This window comes from Citrus sinensis, chromosome 4 (genome assembly GCF_022201045.2).
Source record: "Citrus sinensis cultivar Valencia sweet orange chromosome 4, DVS_A1.0, whole genome shotgun sequence".
Taxonomy (NCBI): Eukaryota; Viridiplantae; Streptophyta; class Magnoliopsida; order Sapindales; family Rutaceae; genus Citrus; species Citrus sinensis.
This window is the reverse complement of record NC_068559.1, coordinates 25,916,025-25,937,876: the sequence shown is the minus strand read 5'-3', so window position 1 is coordinate 25,937,876 and position 21,852 is coordinate 25,916,025. Positions and strand designations below refer to the sequence as shown.

Genomic DNA, 21,852 nt, shown 5'->3' with positions numbered 1-21,852 from the left:
AGATCGTAGGCAAGCTTTGAGAGTGAAATTATATGTTTATTTTAATCACGTTCCAAATACAAATTCACACTATGATCAAGAATGTTCAAGTATTAAATTATAGGGCAAAGCATCTTGATCAAGACAACAAAAAGAAAACTATATTTGCTGATTTCAAGATTACAGTTCCATAGAAAGTTTCACCATGGAGGAAGCTCTATCTTTATCTAGATTATGAAAAAAAATACAGAAGCCCATTTGAATGTAGAATCGAGAGTGGTTCGGTCTTGGTTTTCTTGGATACTCTTTTATTTATTAGTTTTTGGGCAGGTTAGGCAGTGGGGGCCTTCAAGTCCACCATGTATAACTTGGGTCCTCCAGCTTAAAAGGTGCAAAAAGTGAAACTAGATCCTGTCTAACGAGACGTACACTAAGATGTTAACAATCCCATAATACCACACTTTTAAATACTCAACATTGTCTGTTCTAAGTGGGCTGATATTCAACTATTAAATAGTATGATAAATAGTCCGCAACTTATGAAACACACTACTCATGGACGCAAAGTGGTTGAATACTTTTATGGTGCAATTTACTCTTATTCTATCTTATTGCACAAAAAGAAAGATGGCCCATCCATGTCAGGCAGCACAGAAATTACTATCTTCTAATCTGTGCGATTTATTTACACAGAAGGTGGAAGTGATACGTGCACGTGACAAAGCTAACAACATTCCAACAGTGTCGGTGAGTTTTTAACTAATTGCAGCCAGTTTTAGGCTTTTCCAATCTGCATCAGGGAAATGTACCGAAAGGTGTCGTGTTTGGCTATATTGCTTGAAAGGTTTACATGAAAACTCTTATGAGTGTTGAATTACCCACAAAGTTGCTAATATTAATTGAATAGCTCTATTTGGTGATTTTACTGTTCCCTGCTCTGGGTAAGGGTCAAAGTCTAGAAAATAAAGAATCATCATTACTGACTGGGTGATAGATTGACAAGTATGTTAGCATAGCTTACCACTTCAAAATAAACACAGAGCCTTTTCAGGAGGGAAAAATGGACATAGTTATCCAGAGACAGTCAAAATAACATTGTCGCCATGACCACAACTTAGAACGTAGCCCACATCCCATATTGACACGCTGAATGGTCTACAGGTCAATGTAGAAACATTGGGTCTCTCTCTTTCCCCAAAATATATACAAACACAGACATACTAAACTAATTATCTGTTACTTGGGAAAGCACCATCTTTGAGTGAATGAAAAGAAGATTTGTACCTCTGTGCTAGTCCAAACATGCCAAGTGTGCCTCCAGTGTGAAGCATCACCACATCAGCATCCTGTTTCAATTTCTCATCACTGAGGAGCGTTGCCATCTCCCAGGCAGCTAAAGTATACACAGGATCTACTAAAATACCAGTTAACTGGGCAATTCGATGGCATGCCTCTATCTCCCCTTCTAACACATTGCCAAATCTGGTAATTGACAAATAGTGAGAGAACTCAATACACTAACTGAAAAAATAGAGCTGAAAACGATTTTTTACTTTCTTTCTAGAAAAACATACAATTACATATTTACATTGATCTCCTGTGCTAAAAATGTTTATATCATTTAAAAAAAATGATAATGATCAAGTTTAAATATTATCACATGAAGTTTCTATCCAACTTTTCCCTCATTATTCTTGTAGAGTTTCAGAAAAAAAATTGTGTACATACAGCATCAAATCAAACAGTTTAAAATTATTAAAAGCAAAAATAATAATGATTTCTTGATTATAATTTTGAACAAAACATACATTGGGATGCAAAGGTAGATCTAAAATTTCTTTCTCAAAGCTTAAGAACTAATTTTAGAAAAAAAAAAAGGTTTGGTGATATTGAAATATATGAGTATCAGTTTGATAGCATCGGCTATGACAAAAGCAAAGAAATTACGCACTTTCTCGGTCGACAACGCTCAACCCAATGCACAATTTCACCATCTACTTCATTTAAGCTGCTTTTCTTAAGAAGAAACCCAAATAGTCTTTTGAACTCAGAAATCAAGTTTTTCTCCTGTTGCTTGTACCCATCAATTGTATCCACCAATGCTATTGCAGTTACCTCCCATGGAAGCCTGGGAAAAAGCAGTACCAGTGGTGAGTGAGCTGCTACAGGGTGAAAAGACAATGTATTCCTGGGATAATCATCTAAGAAGAAAATGTAATCATTCAAAAACCCCTAGACAGTTTGACTAGAAGTGTATTAAAGAGTGGAACGCACCCTAAACATATGGCTCCAAGACCTAAACCAACAGCTGTTGTCCCAGTACCAGCATCCACAACAAATTTTATAGCCCTTTTTCTTCCAAGTAAATGATCCTGGGATAAGTACTGCAGCAGACGAAAGACACCTGATTGAAATAAATTAGCTGTGTCAAGCTATTGTAGCAATAACCAGTTGGAAAATAAGTGGAAAAAGGAAAAGAAAAAAACACCAAACTGAAAACATCAATATTTAAAACAGTAAAATTAAGGGAGATCTTTAACATAAAGGAACTGACTTCCTGGTGCATCTCATGGACATTCCTTAAAAGAATACTCTTATCAATCACATTGATGTCAAATTTAATGGCAATCTACCCTCACTTGCACCACACTTAAGATCAGGCCTTTATGTGATGTGAGTCATTCAAAATATTAAGGCATTAAACCTTTACTTCACTCATTCAAGCATTATAAGATTGGAAGATGAAGTCTCAGAGTAACGTCAAGGTCTGGAAAGATATGGGAATAGGAAGATGCAGTAAGCTTAAGAATGTGAAACCTCATTGGACTGATCTGAGTTACCAATATTCAGTATCTTTCCTTTTGCCAAAATATTAACATCTAGTCATTAACCAAAAGGACTTCTCAAAAATATATGTAGCAGAAATACAAGTAAACTGAAAGATGACAATCTATATAAAATTTTGTGGTTCTTGAGTTACCTAATAATGCTACAGCATCCCCTGCACCTTCATTGACAATTAACACCTTCTTTCGGCAGTTGTCAATGCCTTTATGAGCATCCATTTGCCCAAGGCACGAAGCCCTAGATTTTTGAGCCGTTAAGGATGCCTCAAAAATTTCATTACACCATACAACATCACCGTTATTGCCTGCAACCAAATTTGCATAGCTCTTCAGCATTTCTATCCTATGGGCATAATGAGTTCTTGGCACGTATGTGACCTTTCCGTAGATTGTGGAAATCAAGTTATAGCCAGTCAGAATTTGAGGCTGCTCCCCACGCAACAGCAAATGTGACTTTAATCCTCTCTCTGCACATGAAACAGCTGTAAATATACACAAATAAGTTGTTTGAAACAAGATACTTTATCACTGACTGAACCAAACAAGGGAAGAATTCTGTAGCAGGGAAAATTCATTCTTTGCAAGAAATTACATACCAACAGCAGTTGCATGTGCACTTTGACAACCTCCACATGTAACCTAAAAAAAGTCTCAGCTGAATGTTATATGGTCTTCAGAGCCCCTAAAATTGAAACAGACACTGCTTACAATAATAATTTCATATATTTAATGCCATCAAATAGTTAAAATGAAAGAAACACAGAGACAGGGCTGACATCTAACATTCATAAATCCACACAAGGGATCGGCCAAAAAAAAAATCGATTAAATGCCGACAACCATCTGCCCCTAAAAACATTAACAAAATAACCATGAGGCCGAGTAGTATTACTATCAAGCAATTATCATTTGCTAATCCTGCTGTCATTCAATACTAATGGGAGTGTGCTATGCACTTTGCCAGGCGCAATGGTATGTATTATGCATGAAGATGCACTGAAGCAAAGATAGACATGCTTGTTTCTTAAAGGCAACAATAGGATGCCTTACGATGAGGGCAACAAAGAAGTGCCTGAAACCAGCTAACAAACTATTACTTTTAACATTGTTTATGCACTCAATATCCAAAAGAAATAAAATCTCACCAAATCAGTCACTATATGATCTTCTAGAAGAGGAAGCAGTGCGTCCATCTTTCGCGCTTTATTACCATTTACCAGAGGATGCAATAAATCATCCCTCACAACATAGAAGCATCGATCTTCATCTCTCATTATCATGTCATCACCAAGAAACGGACAAGTATTGTTTAAAAAGGAAATGCCACCCAAGGGTCCACCTCCATGCTTTTCTGTTGTAGTAAAAAGCTTGATTTGGTGAATTTTAGAATCGGGACTTGTCAATGCCCATTTTCTGTCAAGCAATCTAGACAGCAACTCTTCACCACTCATTCTCACATTGCATATACCCTGACAAACATTGATGATTGATCACTTTCAGAAAAAATCCAGTGAAAGTTAGCATGTAAGAGATACGCTACCCATTTATAAAATTTAGGCAATTTAGTACTACGTTGAAGGTTTATTATATATAAAATCCAATATAAGAAAAACTTAGGCTCTACAGACTTAATAGATCTTGACAACAGACTTCAAACAAACAAGCTAATTTCATTTATAACAGAGAAGATAAAAATTTTAGTCTATCATAAATAAAGACTATACTTTTACTGAAAATGTTGTTTCATGTATGTCTATGAGTTTATGGGTGAAAGGGAGAAAGAGAATGGACCTGAGGGCTGTTTGAAAGCTGGCCTGAAGCTGAATGGAACGCCTTTTTCATGATAATGGCTGCAAATGCCGTTTTAGTTTTACTATTCGGTAATCTTTGCACTTTCATAGCCCTTGCTGGGAACTTGGAACAGAGAATCAAAGAGAATACGAGGAGCTGCTTTGCGCGTCAGCTTGCCATTTAGTATTATCTTCCTCTCCTGATGCTATGTGGTGTAACCAATACCCTCGTAACCCTCTGTCTTATGCTTTCCAAATGACAAAACACCATTGACAAAATAATGACATTACCGAATCATTAAAAAATAATAATAATAAATTAAATACAACTCTATTACTCTGCTGACTATAAATTGTTACATTTCCCAAGTAAAAAATAAATAAATAGATAGATGAAACACACACACACATTTCCCATTTCTTTAATTTGCTTCTCAAGCTATTCACGCTCTTTCATCAATTAATCACAGCTCAACTTTTAATTGAATTTCAAAGTTGTAGACACTGGAATCAAACCATGGATTCACAAAGGTCAAAATATACCAAGCAGATCAACAACAATTTATGCACCACGTTGAAAAGTTTTATCATCTAGGACTGGCAAGCACCCATATGGCTGGATCATCAACAACAATTTATGAGCTGCTATGTCTTGGTTTCACTGAATTGCTGGATGACTAGCTTGGCCTTGAAGCCAAAATTTTCACCTAGAAGAATTGAGAAAATAATTAAATGAAATAATATGACATACAATGAAGTCAACAAAATAAAAGGACAAATAGACTTTTTTAGCAATGTCGCAATTATAGTTATTGCCATGCTTATTGCTTCCATTACAGACATCATTGTCATCATACTAGTAGTCTAGCACTAGCAGTCAAAATAATAATAATAGTAGCATGACTTTACGGAATTTCTGCAGAATAAGATCCAAAGATACCAAAAATATCATTTGAAAAAAAAAGTCCACCAAGAATTCGAGGAAAGAGACTCATTAACAAAGAACCTAACTTTTTAATCATGTTTAATGAACTAAGTACTTATGATTTTCCGTTATTAGCATAAATAACACTACCTACAATTGATTTCTGCTTTCTAATGTTTAAAATCATACCAAGAAATATTAACAATTCCCAAATCAGTAACCAGCCCATTATTTGATAAGACTTTTGACTTGTCTAACCCAAAATTGTACCCAATTCTACACTCTACTATGAAGCTTATGAAGCCGAACTTACTTTGACCAAACAACACTATTAGCTCAGTTAAAGGAAACTACAATTGAAAAAAATTCAGCTGAAATGACTGAATTAAAAGAACCTGATAAAACTAAAAGTAACTTATAATAGTCTATTAAAGACATACAAAACATGAAGATACATAAACAGGGGTCTATTTTCTTGACACTACCAGGTTTTGGATTCAAAATCACCATATTGCAATAATAAATTGTTGTGATTCCTAAGATACAATATGTAGCAGCTTATATATCGGCAATCATAGTCAAAGATGGTTGTCAAACTTCCTCGCAGATCAAGAAGCTAATAAAGACCAGGTCACACTACATTAACATATATCAGTTTCTTTGCTATAAAGATATTGAATATTATACACGTCTAATCCAAAGTCCTGAAACATAAAACAAAAGTTCACTTCAAACATTCCTAAAGCTAAACTGCTAGAGCAATGGAGAACTAGCACAAGCATTCAATGTGTCCTACAAGGAGATAACTTACAGCATAAACATTTTGACAGGCAGCAATACACATAAAATAGCTTCGCTTACCATTAAGCAATATGCTAGTGTTAACTTACAAGATAATGACTGATGATTAATTCAGTTGCACTTACATATGCCTAAAGTCTTAACTTTCAAATTGATTGTTGCTTGCTCCTTTATTTAGAAACATATAAGATAGTGATTAATCCTGACCTCCATATGCCATTCGGTTTTCATATTCTCATGATCATAAATTCACTTGTAGGAATATCAACTCCACTATTTAAGAACCCAAACTTGATCCAACAAAACTATTAGCTCATAACTTCATCAATTGGATAAATAAAGTCACAATGACAATGCCAGCAGCTGCTTCGACACACCATCAACAAACCCATTCTCACTTTAATCAACAAAACAACAGCTTTTTCAACACATCCAAACCCATTTTCATTCTAATTAATAAACCAACGCCAGCGGCAGAGCAACTTCATCAAAGCATCAACAAATCCATTTTCATTTTAATCCATAAACAACACGATCAACAGAGCGGATTCTTCGATACATTAATAAACACATTTTCATATTTAAATAACCAAATAATGCCCAATCACTGATTTCTAACATGCAAAGAGTTTTTTCAAAGACCAACCTTCCGCAGGCGACTCTCACTCGACGCCTCACCCTTGACTATCATCTGTTCTTTCCTCGTCCGTTCCTCTGCGCTAAAGTTGCAGGATTACGGTTGATTTCTTTATCTTCAAAGCATTTAGAGATGGTGTATGTGTCTGTTTCGGTTAGATGGAGGAGAATTGCTTTTGCAATGGATAGATTTGATGAAAGGGAAAAACACTCGTAAATCTGCTGGATATATTCCGTAGCAATAGATGCATCGGAATCGGATAATAACTATTTTTTAAAATTTAATTTTTTGAATTTAGAAATGTTATTACGCATTTACCCTCATCCATTAACGATAAATGAAACGGTGTGCAAACTATGAGGAGGAAAGTGGAGATAAGCCGATGCTTTCTATCAAAGTGAAGATACGCTAAACCTCAGGGACAAAAAGTGAATATTATCCTTTTTGTCCTGATGACTTTATTTATATTTGGAGGTACTTCAATTTATTTTAAACAATTTATTTTTAAATTTTACTCCACAGTTACAACCAACCACAATTACGGGAGACCTTTTTAATTTTTTTTTTAAATACCACTATTTATACCAATCTTTTTATAATTCTATACTATTAGTAACAGGAAATAAATCTCTAAAGGAGAATTAATATTTTAATATAAAAAATCATTAGTATTTAAAAAAAATATGTTTAAACGGAAATGAAATAGTACAGCAGTGAGGCGCGGAGAGAGAGATAGGGTTTTACTAGGGTTTTCTGAAAATTCGCCCTTGCACCGCCGCACCAACGCAGTCACGCCACCAATGTTCAATCACCACGCAATCACTGCCCTCTCGCCGGAGCCTCTCTCAGCATCCGGTCGGAGCTCTGAGAAACTAAGTCTCCCGTTACTCCAATCAAAAATGAAATGTGACCCCGATGGCTACGAAGCCGAACTGACGCTAGTTTACAAGCAATTCAACGCGGCTCTCGACTTGTTCCAGCAACAAGCAGCTCTCAACTTCAGCTCTATTAGCGGCATTGGCAGCGACCCTAACGTGGCAAAAGACCTCGGTGACCGAGCCATGTTTTTGGCACATGTCATGCCGTTTTATCGCAAGCAACTCGCTGAGTTCCCGAGTCAGCTCGCCGAGTTTTTGAAATCGTCTGCACCAACCTTGCCGTCCGGTCTTAGGTGCCACGTCACCCAAGCTCTCATTCTTCTTGTAAACCGACAGGTATATGGTGATGATTCTCTAAAATATTACGGAACACTGAAGCTAATAGTTTCCTCGTTATTTTCTTTATTTGGGTAATTTGTTGCTTGGAAAATTTTGAAGAACCTGAAAATTAAATCCATAATTCTTTATCAAACACATGGGATCAAGATAAACAGTCCTTTGATGACTCAAAGCTTTAGTTCTATACTTAATCCAGTGGCCTCAAAACTTTACTTCATTTGATAGGAATTAAAAATAGGACTTTTTTTTTTATGCTTTGAATTTGACATGAATATTTGCATTTAGATAGTTGATATCCAAGCCACCCTTGCGGTATTCATGGAACTTCAAACTCTGGGTGATCGGAATCTGAGAAAGTTGGCATTTTCTCATGTTATTCATAGTATCAAGCGCATGAATCAGAAGAATAAGAATGAACCAAAAAATCGAGCACTTCAGAACATCATGTTCTCAATCCTACAGGTCGGTTTCTGTGTTCCATGTAAAGATCCTGGTATTGCTGTACAATATAAGTTAATTTCTTGGTTTGGACTGATTTTTGTATAATTGTATTTTCTCTAGGCAGAGGATGAAACTAGAGCTAGGAGGGCGCTTACTACACTATGTGAGCTTCATCGGAGAAAGGTGTGGTTCGATGAGAGAACAGCAAATGCTATCTGTAAAGCATGTTTTCATTCTTCATCAAGGTATGCATTTTATTTCAACTTTTCATGGATGATTTGTGTACGACTTGTTGGAGTTAAAGAAAGTATCATTTGTATATGAATCTGTCAGGATCATGATTGCTGCTCTTTCATTTCTCCTTGACTATGAGAAGATTGAAGATGACGATGATAGTGATGCTAATAGTGATGAAGATGACTTGACCACTCACAATCCACAAGTCATCCTCAGTAAAGAAGCTGTTTATAAGGTTAGTAGTTGCCCACAATGTTTTAAATCACTCTTATATTCTCATTATGAATATCAGTCATATATTCTCATTATAATATCAGTTTAGCAAATATGTCCAAAATCTAATAGCGGACACATTGAAAGCCACAGTGGTACATGTAAGACAATTATGTTTTATTGTTGTGTTCCTAACTCTTTTAGAGAGGAGTGGTGTCATATTTTCTGTAATTCACTAATTGTGGGAAACACTAGCTGCGAAATTTGAATATTGCATTAGTTTAATTTCAACGTTGTTATTTTGTATCGGATTTCAGGCACAACACAAAGGTACAACTTCTAGCAAAAAGAAAAAGAAAGCAAAACTGCAGCGTGCCATGCGTAGCATGAAAAAGCAGCAACGCCTGTCTTCAGAAAAAAGCTCTTTGACTTATTACTCTCCTCTTAACCATCTAATTGATCCGCAGGTCTGACACTTTTCATTTATCATAATCATTAACAATATTCCAGTCAGATTCCTTTTTTTGTTTATGGATAGAAGGTAATTTTAAAAAAAAATTCCATTTTGCCTGCAGGGATTTGCTGAGAAGCTATTTTCTCGTCTTCAAACTTGCACTGAACGATTTGAGGTGAGCATTCATTGATGTTTACTTATTGTTGCCTCTTATGTTTTTTTTTGCCTGTCTTTAATTTTGAGTTTGTTGATGTGTTGATAAGTGAGTTTTTCCCCTAAATTTGATCCTAATATGGACACTGGTTATCTGGCACCAATGTTTGATATTCCATGTATTCTGCTTCTCACATGTCTTGCATATTCATTGTCTTTTCACTGCTGTATCTTTTTTTTTTGGGTTCACTTTTAAGCATGCAATTATGATAGTGGTGAGAAGGTAAGTTGCATTTAGATGGCTGAAACATGAAGAAGTTTGGTCTTGGCACTGGGAGTAGCTAAATTGGGGGGTTTTGCATTGTGCAATTGCTTAAGGGAAGCCTTGGAAAGGGAGAGGTAATTGTTTATTTGATTAATTAGTGCTTCCTATGAAAACAAGTAAGCTTTATATCAACTACCATTTTGTTCAAATAATTTCTGAAACTGAAGAAGGTTTTATATGTTAACTGAGATAAATCATTTGAACAATAAAATTTGAGGTTGATTAGGGTCCTATTTTTCATCGTACAAATGTAGTAAATATAATTTTGATAAAATTTTAAAAGATATATAAATTTTTTCATCATACCAATGTAAAATCAAATCAACTTAACTTCCAAGCTACAACAACTAATGTCTTCAAACACTTTAGTAATATAGTTTTTAAACTACAGATATGCAACCTCAATCCCAAACAGAGTTTAGGTCAGCACAAAGATTGAAGACATTGTAATAGTGAATGAATTTTTCTGACAATACTTATTTATCAGTAATTTCTCCGCACTGTGCATTGCTGCGAGTCAAGGTTGGGCTTACCTAATGGACACAGATGTTGGGCTTTCATTATGTTATAGAGGAAACTTTTGGTTGTGTTTTTATTTGATCAGTTCTCAGTTCTCACCAGAACTTGTTTTTATTTGATCCATTTGACGTTTACTCTTTTTGTGAACATCAGGTCAAAATGATGATACTGAAAGTGATTGCTCGAATAATTGGGCTTCACCGGTTGATTTTATTAAATTTTTACCCTTTTCTCCAAAAATACGTTCAGGTATATAATTCTAACTTATCCGTTGAAGTTGTAATTCTGTTGGTCAATAGAGGTATGACTGTATTGGCTTTTGCAGCCTCATCAACGTGATATCACCAATTTGCTTGCAGCAGCAGTTCAGGCTTGTCATGATATGGTACAATTAGCTTCTGTTTGTTGTTCTTTTGGATTTGATGTGAAGCTCTTTTGTTTGTTTATTTAGTTATTTATTCTTCCAATTGAGTTTTAACAGTTCTTTTCTATTTTCTTTTCTTACTTTCTATAATTCTGCTTACAATAAACCAGGTGCCTCCTGATGCAGTTGAACCTTTATTTAAACAGATAGTTAATCAGTTTGTACACGATCGTTCACGTACAGAGGTATAGCTGCTTCATATTTTGTTTTCAATGAATGACAGATTGACTTATCATTTACCTTTGCTTGTTTTAGGCAATTGCTGTTGGACTGAATGTTGTTAGGGAAATATGCTTGCGCATGCCATTGGTAAGTGCCTAACTACCTATAGTGGTCGTTTCCTTTTGGATGGTGCACCCCAAAATCTGATTAACTCATATGTAAATGTCGCAACTTACATGAAATGCGTTGTTTTAGCTATGGTTGATCAATTCCTTTTTTTTGTTCTTTATATTAATATCTGGACTCATTTCATATTTCCATCTTGTCTCTTCTGTACTACTTTTAGATGAATGCATGTTTACAATGTTCCAACGTTATTTATTTATTTATTTGTTTTGGCTTCTAGTTGATGACAGACGATTTGCTGCAAGATCTTGTATTATATAAGAAATCACATGAGAAGGCAGTTTCAGCAGCTGCTCGATCACTTATAACTTTGTTCAGAGAGGTATTAATAACTTTTTACTGCTGTGCTATTGTGTTTTAGTGTGTGTAGGAGCAATGTCTGCAGTGATATGCCTGGTCTATTTGGGTAGACTAATTACTTGTTTGTTTGCAGGTGTGCCCTTCTTTACTGGTCAAGAAGGATCGTGGCCGCCCCACTGACCCCAAGGCCAGGCCTAGAGCATTCGGGGAAGTCAGTGTTGCTAGCAATGTTCCTGGTGTTGAGTTACTACAAGATGGTGATGGAAATGAATCTGCCTCTGATGGCTCTGATGATGATAATGATAATAAAGAGAATATTGACACTGATGGTGATGAAGAAAACCAGTTTTCTGGTGATGCTATTGGAAGTGAGGATGATGATAGTGGAGATGACAATGCAATAGATGAAGACAATGATACTAATAATAGTATTGAAGATGATAGTGGTGTCAGTGAAGATGATCTCGATGGTGATGACGATGAAGAAGAGGAGTTAGAGGCAGAGGATGTTGATGAGCTTGAAGAAGGTTGTGATTCTAAAAACAGTGAAAGTGATGCCGGGGACGGCAGTCCAGTGACCAAAGAATCTATGGCAAAAAAGAGGAAGTTTTCTGATTTTGATGGTCAGCTTATTGCTGCTGACACAAGTCTTCGAGCTCTGAAGAGATTGGCAGAAGCAAAAATAGGCTTTGTGTCCTCTGACTCAAGTGATGGCATTCTTTCTAATGAAGATTTCCAGAGGATCAAAGAACTAAAGGTGTGCCAACTTGTTCTCAAGTTTATTCCAAAAATTAATCATGGTGTACACGTGTATTTTATTGAACCTTACTGACTGGACTACTGGTTCATACCAGTTTCCTTAACTTATGTTGGATATACAAATTTATGCATTTATTCTGTGGTTCTTCTTTGGAATATTTTTTTAGGCAAAGAAGGAAGCTAAGATTGCTTTGGCTCAGCAAGGGTTTAAGGTTCCAAGTTCTGATCAACTGAGCATTAAGCGTGTGGACCCGGTCAAGCTTGAAGTAAGTTTTCTATGCCTTTATTGGCTATATTTTCAGCTTGCTCTGTTGTTGGTCACTGGGATTTCATAAGCTCAAAAACTGCAAGCTTTCTGGAGGGCAGGGCAATGCTAATTGGAATAAATTTTATATGCTTCGGATACTAGGTAGAAACTGTAGAATGAATGACTAGGTAGAGGTATCTTATATCTTGGACGCATAGTTGGTTGATGGATTGTGTGACCGCTTCGACCATATGATAGTCCTATATAAACTGAGAACTCTACGCATGCTTGAAGTGAGATTCAACTACAATGTAATGAACTCTGTGCAATAAGTAGTTAGTATACTCGATGGAAATTTCATCAGCTTAAGGCCATTTTGAAATAGTAGATTTCATTGAATTGATTGGATAAAGAGATATTTTCATCCCAGTTTCCAAATTCTTCTATTCTTATATCTTTTCCTTTCAATTTTACCTTTGTCATGTTCCTTTTCTTCTTTGCTGCCACGAACACATTTTGACTGACTGACTTGTTCATGGAAATTCTAGGCTCATGTACGGCAAAAGTTAAGCAAAGAGGAAAGGCTTGCATTAATAAGAGCAGGGAGGGAAGACAGAGGGAAGTACATGGCTCGAGCTGCTATTAAACAGAAAAAGGTATACTTGTATTTACAGTGCTTTATTGTCTATTATTTTTAAACCATTGATTGAGTGGCTGAATTAATTCAATCAATTATCCTTAAGACACTGCTTGCTGACATATTTAATGGCCTCCTTACTGTTAATCTTTCCAATTACAAAAGCACAAACTTTTGCATGATTCACCATTTTGATATCCTGTAATGTTGCGATCAGACGGGTGGTTTGAGCAATCGTCAAAAAGAACACAAGAAGGCTATGCCTCTTGCTGCAAAAAGAGCCAAAGTTGCTAAAACTCGACAAGAGAAAAAGAAAAAACAGCAACGAGCGGGCAAACAGTTCCGAGGAAGGAAAGCGTGGAAATAATCCTGATATGGGGAACGAACCAAGTTTTGAAATTTGCATCAGATATAGCTTATTCTATCTGTATATCCGAGCATGTGGTCCAAAGAAAGCATTTTTGTTTCCAATTTTCAATTTAATTGCATTCCTTATCTCGGACGTCTGATGAGTTGAGATGATCTAACATATTACATATTAACTAATGCCAAGTCTACATGTAACCTACCATTAAAGCCACTTAAATTTCTTGATATCTCAACTCAATTGAGTGTGTTAATATCTAATCTGTTCACTGTATTAGCATTTAAGTAGACTAGTAAATGCTCGAAATATCAGCAAGTTGAAAGTGAGAATGAAATTCCGCAGGTTATGAGCATGTAGAATACCCACCGGGTCTCCTGTAATGGTAACGTTGGTTACTCGGTTTACTAGAGCTTCAAGAAACTAGCATTAGCCTTACACCTTGAAGAGACTCCAGTTTCAACATCACGGAAGCTAAGTCTAATCTAATATTTTGAGTAACTATTAGCATAGACAACAATCGGAATGGGGAACGAAAAAGGAAATATGACAACAGTATAACTACAGCACAACCTGAGTTGAAAGGACAGCCTATTCTTCTACTAAACATGAAGGTGAATCACTGCTCTGACCAAATATTTCAGCAATGTCACCCCAGTCCCCTTTTTCTCTTGCTTCCCAATAGCCACCCATGTAACGATAACAACCATCCTCATCCTTGCAAAACCAACTTGGCTGCCATCCACTTTCCTGTAATTGCCTTGCCTGCATTAAAAAGAAAATAAAAGTTGCTCGATGTTATTTCTACCTAGTAAAAGAAATAGAAGAAAGTTCAATGTTATGGCATGTTGAATTATGTAAACTAGTGCTGGAACTGATCTAGACTTACGAAGGTAAGTAACAGGAACTGATCTAGACTTACGAAGGTAAGTTACAGGAACATGGAACTCAATTCAAATACATTAGATTAAGGCAACAATATTAGTTGCGCAATACTCTGTACCAAATATTATCTTCATCATAGAGGGTGAGTAGGGTTCCTTCTTTTCATAGTCATTTGTAGAGTTTTTAAGTCAAGTGTGTTCATTCCAGCAGCCCAAACTCTGACAAGTGTATTGCTAACAGTAAATGCAAGACTAGACCTGTAGTGGGGAAAAAGTTATAGCTATAAAATTAAAATTAATAAATTTACTGTAAATATGACCCTTTGAATAATAATTTTAATAAAAATAATAAAGATATTATAGATTTTTCATCATACAATTGTGGAATAAATTCAATTTAGCTTCCAAACCATAGCAATAAATGTTTACTAAACACTTTAGTGCTTTAACTTAAAAGCTACAGCTGTCCAACGACAATACCAAATAGGCCCTAAGTTGTATACCTGGTCCCAAGCTAAATCAAATGAATTAGTAATTTATACCCTAAATTCATAAGACCTCGTATATCCAAGGAGAAACACGACAGAAGATCTCTAGGTGAATACCTGTCTCTGCAACTGTTCTAGTCTCAGCTTCTCCGCATTTGCTAACTCATATTCTCCATTTTCTAAGTATCTCTGATCTGGCCTTAGCCTTGAGTCTGTTGGAGGCAATTTATCCAATAAGCCAGGGGTCAGCTCATTTAAGGATATCGCAAATGGGGTGAGATTGTATCTTGTCTTGGTAACAGTTTTGCCTCTTTCCCACAGCAACACAGCTTCGGTCATTGGATCATATCCCTTAGGTTTTGTCGTCGGATCTCCCAGAACATAGTACATAGCTTCGTCCCACTTACCCACCAACATCGCTACCTTCTCTCCTGTTCTATTATCTTGCACAAATCCATGAACCTAAACTCAATTTTTAAAAAAAGAAATCAATTGGTTAAATTATACATGTATGTTTTAAGTGCATATTCAAGAAGTTATTTTCATTGTAATACAGTATTTCACATATTTAAGGATATATAGTCTCCAAATAGTATCTTATGAAAAGAATGAGGGTTCTGCCGGATAGATCATAAAATCAAATGCAGATAATTAAATGCCTGGAATTGGTAAAACTGGTGTTCCTAAGAAAACCTTTGTTTTTTTGTCAAGATTAAAAAAATAAAATAAAAATAAAAAACAGAAACAGAAACAGCAGACATGCACTGAGAAAAAGCCTGTTGTCCGTCAAGTGAACACATAAGAGTGCCCAATGATGTCTGTTTCAAGTACAAAAGTTACCTGATGTGGGTTTCTGTCAATGATAGACTGCTCCTTGAACTTGAGTTTGCATGAGTAATTGCCACTGCCCCTAATGCGCATGGTGCCATAGTGATCACAATAAATTTTCCCAAGTATGATATTGTATATGGAAGTGGTGACCTTGCTCCACTGGAAGGTCTCGCCATCGTCAAACTGCAGGGTTAGGACACCAACAGGATCAAGCTGAATAGATCTACCCCAAAATTTCCCTTTGAGATTGGAATCAGCCCAAAATTTCCAGTCTCTTCCCTCACAATGACAAGCAACAATCATAGGATGATGACTCACCTGAAATGAAAGTGACTTGTCAGCTAAGTGATAAACAGAAAAGCGTTAGATGTCAGCGTCATGTACTTCGTTAAAAATGAGGCAAAATTTAACAGGTGAATTCAATTTTGACTCTCTCCAGTATTTTCAGGTAAAAGTTTACTAATAGTGGAAGAAAGAAACAAGCTTTTTCAGTTGGAAGAAAGAAACATACTTTTTCTGAGAAAAAGCGGAGTCCTTTATCTGGATAATCAGCCTCATAGGTTTCTCCAAGAAGAGGATTGAAGGGTTTGCACTGCCGACCTTCAGTTGATGCATAGCCAGATACAGCAAAGGCTGCAACGTTTAAAATTCTCATCAAATCATTCCCCTGCACCATGTAAATTCCTTATCTTAGACATTCCTTGTTAGCATGGAATGAAAACAATGTCAACACCCACTTACAATTTACAATATAAAGCAAGTTCTGAATGTCTGTAGACTTCTTAGTGAAAGTAAATATTAAGCTTAAATATACGAAACCCAATAGAAACTACTTCTTAAAAGGAAAAATATTTGAACACTTTCCACTGATAACCATTTCTGTTTCTAAAAAGGAAGTGATATTTGCAACTTCTATACATCTACTAAATGTCCTAAACAGGCTTATTTGGAAAACAGATTATCTTGAACAAAACCCAGAGCCCACTGAATATCAAGCCATTCTGAATACCGTCACTCAATCAACCAAGAGGCCCACAAATCAGCATATTTTATCATATTGCAACAATCCTCTTTTATCCTTTTTCCCTATGGGTACCACATGCTGTTTGGCAATGTCTTGTAATTGGAACTTAAATGTCCTTGGAGTAGATAATTCATAGAGAAGCTCCAAAGTTTATAGAGGTACAGACTGTTAAGGAGCAATCCCTTGATAGACTAGGACAAGAACACCTGAAGCTGAATAGTAATCACATATTTTGTCTACCCTTTTACACATATCACAAATTGACCAGAAGTCCTACGGTCAGTAGGATCAGCTGGCTCCTCGCAGTGGGGAGTAAAGCGGTATCAAGTCTTTTTGAGATCCCAAGCAGCAGTTAAGAATTGGGAAGTAAAATTACTTAGATCCTCCCCTAAGATCCCATCAAACAAGAAAAAATTGTGGATAGAAGAGGTTATCATGAATAAATTTATGAAATCCTGGTTGAAGGTTAAAAGGGATCATCAAAACTACATACAAAATACATAATTGAACCAAGAACAAAGCTTAAATTTGTTAGCCAAAGCAGTCATGACCTAATCCACATAAGCGAATAAGATAATTAATCTATCAGAAATAAGGCCTATACATGAACTACCTGGATTGTAATTTAACTGGTAGATCATGGTTTAAAACTGGTTTGCCTCAAAAGAAAGCAAAGCAGAGGACCTGACCTGCTTTCCCCATGCCGATGCTTGATCGACCAGGTATGAATATTCCAAATCCTCGAAGCACTTCTGCAGTGAAGACAGTGGTTCATTAAAGTAAACTGGGAGACAAACTCCAGACAAGTCCTTTCCAATATTGTCCTTAATAATTGACCATAAGCCAACTGGTTTCTCTTTCTCCTTTGGTTCTGGTAGAGTATCCCTTCTTTTAACATATGGATACTGTATTGGTCTGATTTCATTTTCAACCCCTCGTAAACGATCTGAAAATAAAAGTTCTTTGTCATATATGCAGGCGTGTCCCATTGCTTCCCTACTCCGATAAGAGACACTTCTTAAAGCCTCCGAAGACAAAAAATCATTTGTGTCAAAAAATATTCCATCATCTTCATCTGTTTCAACATCTGCTCCATCTTGACTTTCATTTTCTGCATCAGAATCACTTGCACTGCCCTCAGACATGACGGAATAGAAATCTGAGACATGAAGAAGCTAAGAAATCAGCAAAAAATTAAAAATTCTGAGTTTTAACTCATTACAAGAAATTCTGCCCAATACTTTTTGCTTAAAATGAAAAATAAAATACAACTTTTCTTCCTGCAATTTCATTAAGTGTTTCTATTTGAATGATTAGGAACTAGGGACCGAACATATACCGCTGAGTTAAAAATAATAATAATAATAATAATAACAGTTTCATAATAAGCAAAGAAATTAGGAGTTAAATAATAAGGAATGCTCACATGGCCCTTTTTCAGTTTTGCCAACTGCATGGCATGTGAATATGTAACCTTTTTCATTGTAATGCTTCATTTGGAAAATTATAAGCATATCTACCGGATGAGTTGTATTTTCTTAAACAATAACAGATTTGATTTCTACGAGCTTCCGGTGGTCGGTTAACAATATTATTATGCAAAATAAAATAAATGTTCAAGGAAATCAACCAAGCTCCAACTATGTTGACTCTCTTGTATTCACCCTCAACAAGTACATATTCACACATATTAAGCTTCTACATATGTATAATAGACATGGTCAGTTTATATTCTAAGAAAAATGGATGAAATAAATTATTTCCATTGAAGAAGTTAAAAAAGCAGAACAAACCACTATATCTTCTATTCCCTTGTCCGCAATAAGAATCACGCTCCTTTGTCTCATCCACTACAGTAGCTTCCAGCTCCATTTTTTCTGTCTGCAAAACAATTTTAAGAGGAGAAATCACCAAAAGAAAAAAAAAATTACATAGGAGAAAAACACAAGGAAATTGAGGACATGAGCTGGAATAACAACAATGCAGAAAATCATAAGATGGTAAAAGTTCAAGAGGCACTAAGAAATGGCTGCATGAAACTTGAGTAACTGAATTCCTTGAAGCAACTTAAACCAACCAATTAATTCTGCCATTCAAACACGTCTGTACCATTAAATAATACAAGACAATCACGATGATTCAACTCAGAATTTATAATGCCAGTCACTATAGATTAATGATTATATCATGTACGAAAAGATGAGGCTGAACCTAGTGATTGGTGGCAAAACCTAAATCTGTGAAATGTTTCCAAAAAACAAAGAAGAACAGAAAACAGAACAACCTCCTCACTAATTCCAATGCAAATGGTGACACACTCAATTATCCTTCCCAAGACTTTGTTTAATTTACCAAGAGATAGAGAACTGAATTGAAAAATGAAATCATGTCAAATACCTCTAGTTGCCTCAAGGTCCCCAGTAACATTATATGTTTACATTGAAGTGCGTTCAACTGGTTTTGCAGGTCAGAGTGTTCTGAGAGCATAATAGATTCACAGTCTTTAATTACTGAATCACCAACGCCTTCCTGCAATAATCGTAATCGTAACCTCTCGGTTGAAACAACAACATCTTCAGAAGGTGAAAAATCAGTGCTTGTCAATAATCTCGGAAAGAGATCTTTGGCAGCCTGCAGTGCATCAATCCACACAGTTCTGTCCTCTCTAGATATACAACGCAAGTGAAGAGTCTTTGTTCCCGTGAATATTGTAAGCCTTTTATCGTCTGACTTGCTTGCACGAACTGAAGATACCTGCGCACCATATCACTTCAAACTCAGAAACCACTCAAAGAGACCAGCATTATTTTCCTAATAATGTATGCTTTATTTATCAGTAGAACAATAGTGGATTCATTTGAAAAATACTAGAGATATCGATCATTAATATTTCATCCAAACATAGTCCTAACTCCTAAACTTAAAGATTCAATTAACAAAAAGAACCTCCATCTATACAATGAATACTTCGACGGAAAGAGGCAAGTGCAAGTAAGTCAACAAAATTGGCTGCCATTAAGATTCTAACGTTACTTTCTAATGGCATCAAGGACGACAAACATATCAACAAACAAATTAAAATCTATGCAGTTAAAGGAACAAACCTTCAAGTGTATTTCACCAAAAGGCTTACATTGGCGAGCAGCGAAGCCGAGCCGGTGACTACTCCAGTTAGCCTTTCTCATAAACCTAATGGAATCTTCACCGATCACTCTAACGTTGTTATCTCTAGCCGGACTCATCAAAATCTTATCCGGTCCATGAATCTTATAATACGACAGCACTCCATCTTCAAGCACGAACCATCTCGACCTCCATCCTTTACCGTAATTCACCCACTTGTACAAAATCCCTGCCACGCTGGCACTCACGCCTCCGCCATTTCCGCTATAACGAGATTCCGTCACTGACTCGACGACGACGTTAGCAGCTGACGACTTATCGCAGTCAGTACCGACGGAGGAGACCTGAGCCGACAAACTCGGTTTAACTGTTTTAACAGCGGCTGTTTCATGACCTAACTGACAATGAGCTGTCGATTTTGCAACCACGGGATTCGCCCGGTCCCGATCGATGGAAACCGGAGCAATGCAGCACAGAGGATTCATTTTACAAGCACAAAAGCATTCACAATCAAAAACGACGACGGATCACCTAAATGTTTTATATCCTTCGGCTGAATACAGTGAGAGGAGGAGTTCCGTATGGTGTAGGAGGCTCGGGTCGGGCACGGGTAGAGCGAAATGCGAGACCCGATCGGAGCTCGAAGGAGGGACGGAGAGCGAAACGAAACGTTTGGGAAATGACATAAGATCGGGGAGCGATACGGTGAGTACTGGGGATCAATGTGAGAGGCGGAGGCGGAGGCAATTTATGAATGTCGTGCAGCGCGCTAACAGATCCATTTATGGCAGTGGTCAGTAGAATTCAGTGTAGAGTCAGTGTTGCCCTCCAAGGCTCCAACTCTCCAAGCTAGGCTAGCGCCTACGACTATGAGATTAATAAAAACTTAAAAGAGTGATTTATTTTTTATTTTTTTTTGAGAAGAAAGAGTGATTTATTTACAACCGCTAAGAATTGGAGGAACAGGTATTTAAATAAATTACAATATAGATGATTACCGGAAAACAAATAATAATAATAATAATAATCAGTTTGTGCTTATAAGTGACGCCAGTAAACAAAACTTTTAAATAAAAATTATAATATTTTATTGAAGTTAATATCGACAACGAATACAAGAATAACAAGATTAAAAGTTAGAAGTCCACTTATAACAGCATATTTTTTAAGGCTTTACTTTGTAATAATCGTAGTTGTTAATCATATATTTTTCAATCAAGTGAAAAAGGCCATGATACTACATTTTATTAGAATGAGAATGCCAATGAAAGATTTAAAAAATTCTAACGCATTGAAAATAATTTTCTTTTTCCCGTTTAATTTGTTTAATGGAGCCTCAATTTTGTAAGTGAAGACATATTCATTAGAGACTGATTGAGTGCAAGTGTGTATATAATGGTATGGACGTTCAAACGATTTTAAAATACAAACAAAACTAAAAAATTAAAAGATATATATATATATATAGACTTAAAATGCATTATTTTTATTTTTTAGAACATTGAAGTTTTTGTTTTTATATTATTTTTTTAGCTCCATCGAAACGATCTAAAAATGTGTATGTATGCACCTAAGCACGACTAAATATCTCTATCCCTCAGTTTAATAAATTGTGATTAAAAAAAATCACAAAACTCGAATGCATTGAAATACAAAATATACATTACATCTTGTCATCTTATAATTTAATTCTCAATTAATAAAATGAGAAATCATATTCGGAAAGTTATTATGACAAATAAACTAATGATATAAAAAGCCACCAATAGAAAATTAGCACAAAATAATTCAATGACTAAAAAACAAAAGAAAAATCATTGGTTGGTCACAATGCTTATTCTCTTCACATTATTGTATTGATTTTTTTTTTTTTTTTGTTTTTCACA

General features: G+C 35.9%; 3 protein-coding genes across 6 annotated transcripts; 1 reads left to right on the top strand and 2 right to left on the bottom strand.

Annotated features, from left to right (window-relative positions):
* Window positions 1-1,003: 1,003 nt before the first annotated feature.
* On the bottom strand, window positions 1,004-7,223 carry LOC102626421 (D-cysteine desulfhydrase 2, mitochondrial). 3 transcript variants are annotated; one of them, XM_015531976.3, is made up of 9 exons: window positions 6,988-7,222; window positions 5,159-5,322; window positions 4,617-4,863; window positions 3,971-4,294; window positions 3,422-3,464; window positions 2,960-3,307; window positions 2,254-2,383; window positions 1,931-2,107; window positions 1,004-1,461 (listed from the first exon to the last, which is right to left on the bottom strand). In XM_015531976.3, exons 3-9 carry the CDS (start codon window positions 4,722-4,724, stop codon window positions 1,209-1,211), a joined length of 1,383 nt encoding a protein of 460 aa, XP_015387462.1. In that variant the 5' UTR covers window positions 4,725-4,863; window positions 5,159-5,322; window positions 6,988-7,222; the 3' UTR covers window positions 1,004-1,208. The 3 variants fall into 3 exon arrangements, with proteins under 3 accessions (XP_015387462.1, XP_006483993.1, XP_006483990.1); XM_006483930.4 differs by having other exon boundaries at window positions 2,960-3,292; window positions 4,617-5,322; window positions 6,988-7,223; XM_006483927.4 differs by having other exon boundaries at window positions 4,617-5,322.
* A 435-nt stretch (window positions 7,224-7,658) lies between these two features.
* On the top strand, window positions 7,659-13,747 carry LOC102627573 (uncharacterized). Of its 2 annotated transcripts, none has more exons than XM_006483932.4 (15): window positions 7,659-8,192; window positions 8,481-8,657; window positions 8,757-8,881; window positions 8,970-9,108; window positions 9,404-9,553; window positions 9,662-9,715; window positions 10,691-10,786; window positions 10,863-10,922; window positions 11,072-11,146; window positions 11,217-11,270; window positions 11,530-11,631; window positions 11,743-12,366; window positions 12,536-12,634; window positions 13,164-13,271; window positions 13,470-13,747. In XM_006483932.4, the coding sequence occupies exons 1-15, from the start codon at window positions 7,779-7,781 to the stop codon at window positions 13,617-13,619; spliced, it is 2,427 nt and encodes an 808-aa protein (XP_006483995.1). In that variant the 5' UTR covers window positions 7,659-7,778; the 3' UTR covers window positions 13,620-13,747. The 2 variants fall into 2 exon arrangements, with proteins under 2 accessions (XP_006483995.1, XP_015387437.1); XM_015531951.3 differs by having other exon boundaries at window positions 8,046-8,192; window positions 8,485-8,657.
* Window positions 13,748-13,942: 195 nt separating this feature from the next.
* Window positions 13,943-20,848, bottom strand: LOC102627287 (oxysterol-binding protein-related protein 1D). Its single transcript, XM_006483931.4, has 8 exons — window positions 19,948-20,848; window positions 19,241-19,597; window positions 18,637-18,724; window positions 17,533-18,002; window positions 16,331-16,486; window positions 15,829-16,137; window positions 15,106-15,450; window positions 13,943-14,381 (listed from the first exon to the last, which is right to left on the bottom strand). Exons 1-8 carry the CDS (start codon window positions 20,449-20,451, stop codon window positions 14,208-14,210), a joined length of 2,403 nt encoding a protein of 800 aa, XP_006483994.1. The 5' UTR covers window positions 20,452-20,848; the 3' UTR covers window positions 13,943-14,207.
* Window positions 20,849-21,852: the final 1,004 nt, after the last annotated feature.

What these genes read in the sequence shown, in the direction of transcription:
- LOC102626421 (XM_006483927.4), bottom strand. Translation starts at nt 4,724, where the DNA reads ATGAAAGTGCAAAGATTACCGAATAGTAAAACTAAAACGGCATTTGCA. An exon ending in ATCATATAGTGACTGATTTG is followed by an intron (nt 3,465 to 3,970) that starts GTGAGATTTTAT and finishes GACTTTTTTTAG; the next exon opens with GTTACATGTGGAGGTTGTCA. An exon ending in GAGCGTTGTCGACCGAGAAA is followed by an intron (nt 1,462 to 1,930) that starts GTGCGTAATTTC and finishes GTCAATTACCAG; the next exon opens with ATTTGGCAATGTGTTAGAAG.
- LOC102627573 (XM_006483932.4), top strand. Translation starts at nt 7,779, where the DNA reads ATGTTCAATCACCACGCAATCACTGCCCTCTCGCCGGAGCCTCTCTCA. An exon ending in GTAAAGAAGCTGTTTATAAG is followed by an intron (nt 9,109 to 9,403) that starts GTTAGTAGTTGC and finishes ATCGGATTTCAG; the next exon opens with GCACAACACAAAGGTACAAC. An exon ending in TTATAACTTTGTTCAGAGAG is followed by an intron (nt 11,632 to 11,742) that starts GTATTAATAACT and finishes GTTTGTTTGCAG; the next exon opens with GTGTGCCCTTCTTTACTGGT.
- LOC102627287 (XM_006483931.4), bottom strand. Translation starts at nt 20,451, where the DNA reads ATGAATCCTCTGTGCTGCATTGCTCCGGTTTCCATCGATCGGGACCGG. An exon ending in GGACCTTGAGGCAACTAGAG is followed by an intron (nt 18,725 to 19,240) that starts GTATTTGACATG and finishes ATTGTTTTGCAG; the next exon opens with ACAGAAAAAATGGAGCTGGA. An exon ending in TAGAACAGTTGCAGAGACAG is followed by an intron (nt 14,382 to 15,105) that starts GTATTCACCTAG and finishes TTTTTAATGCAG; the next exon opens with GCAAGGCAATTACAGGAAAG.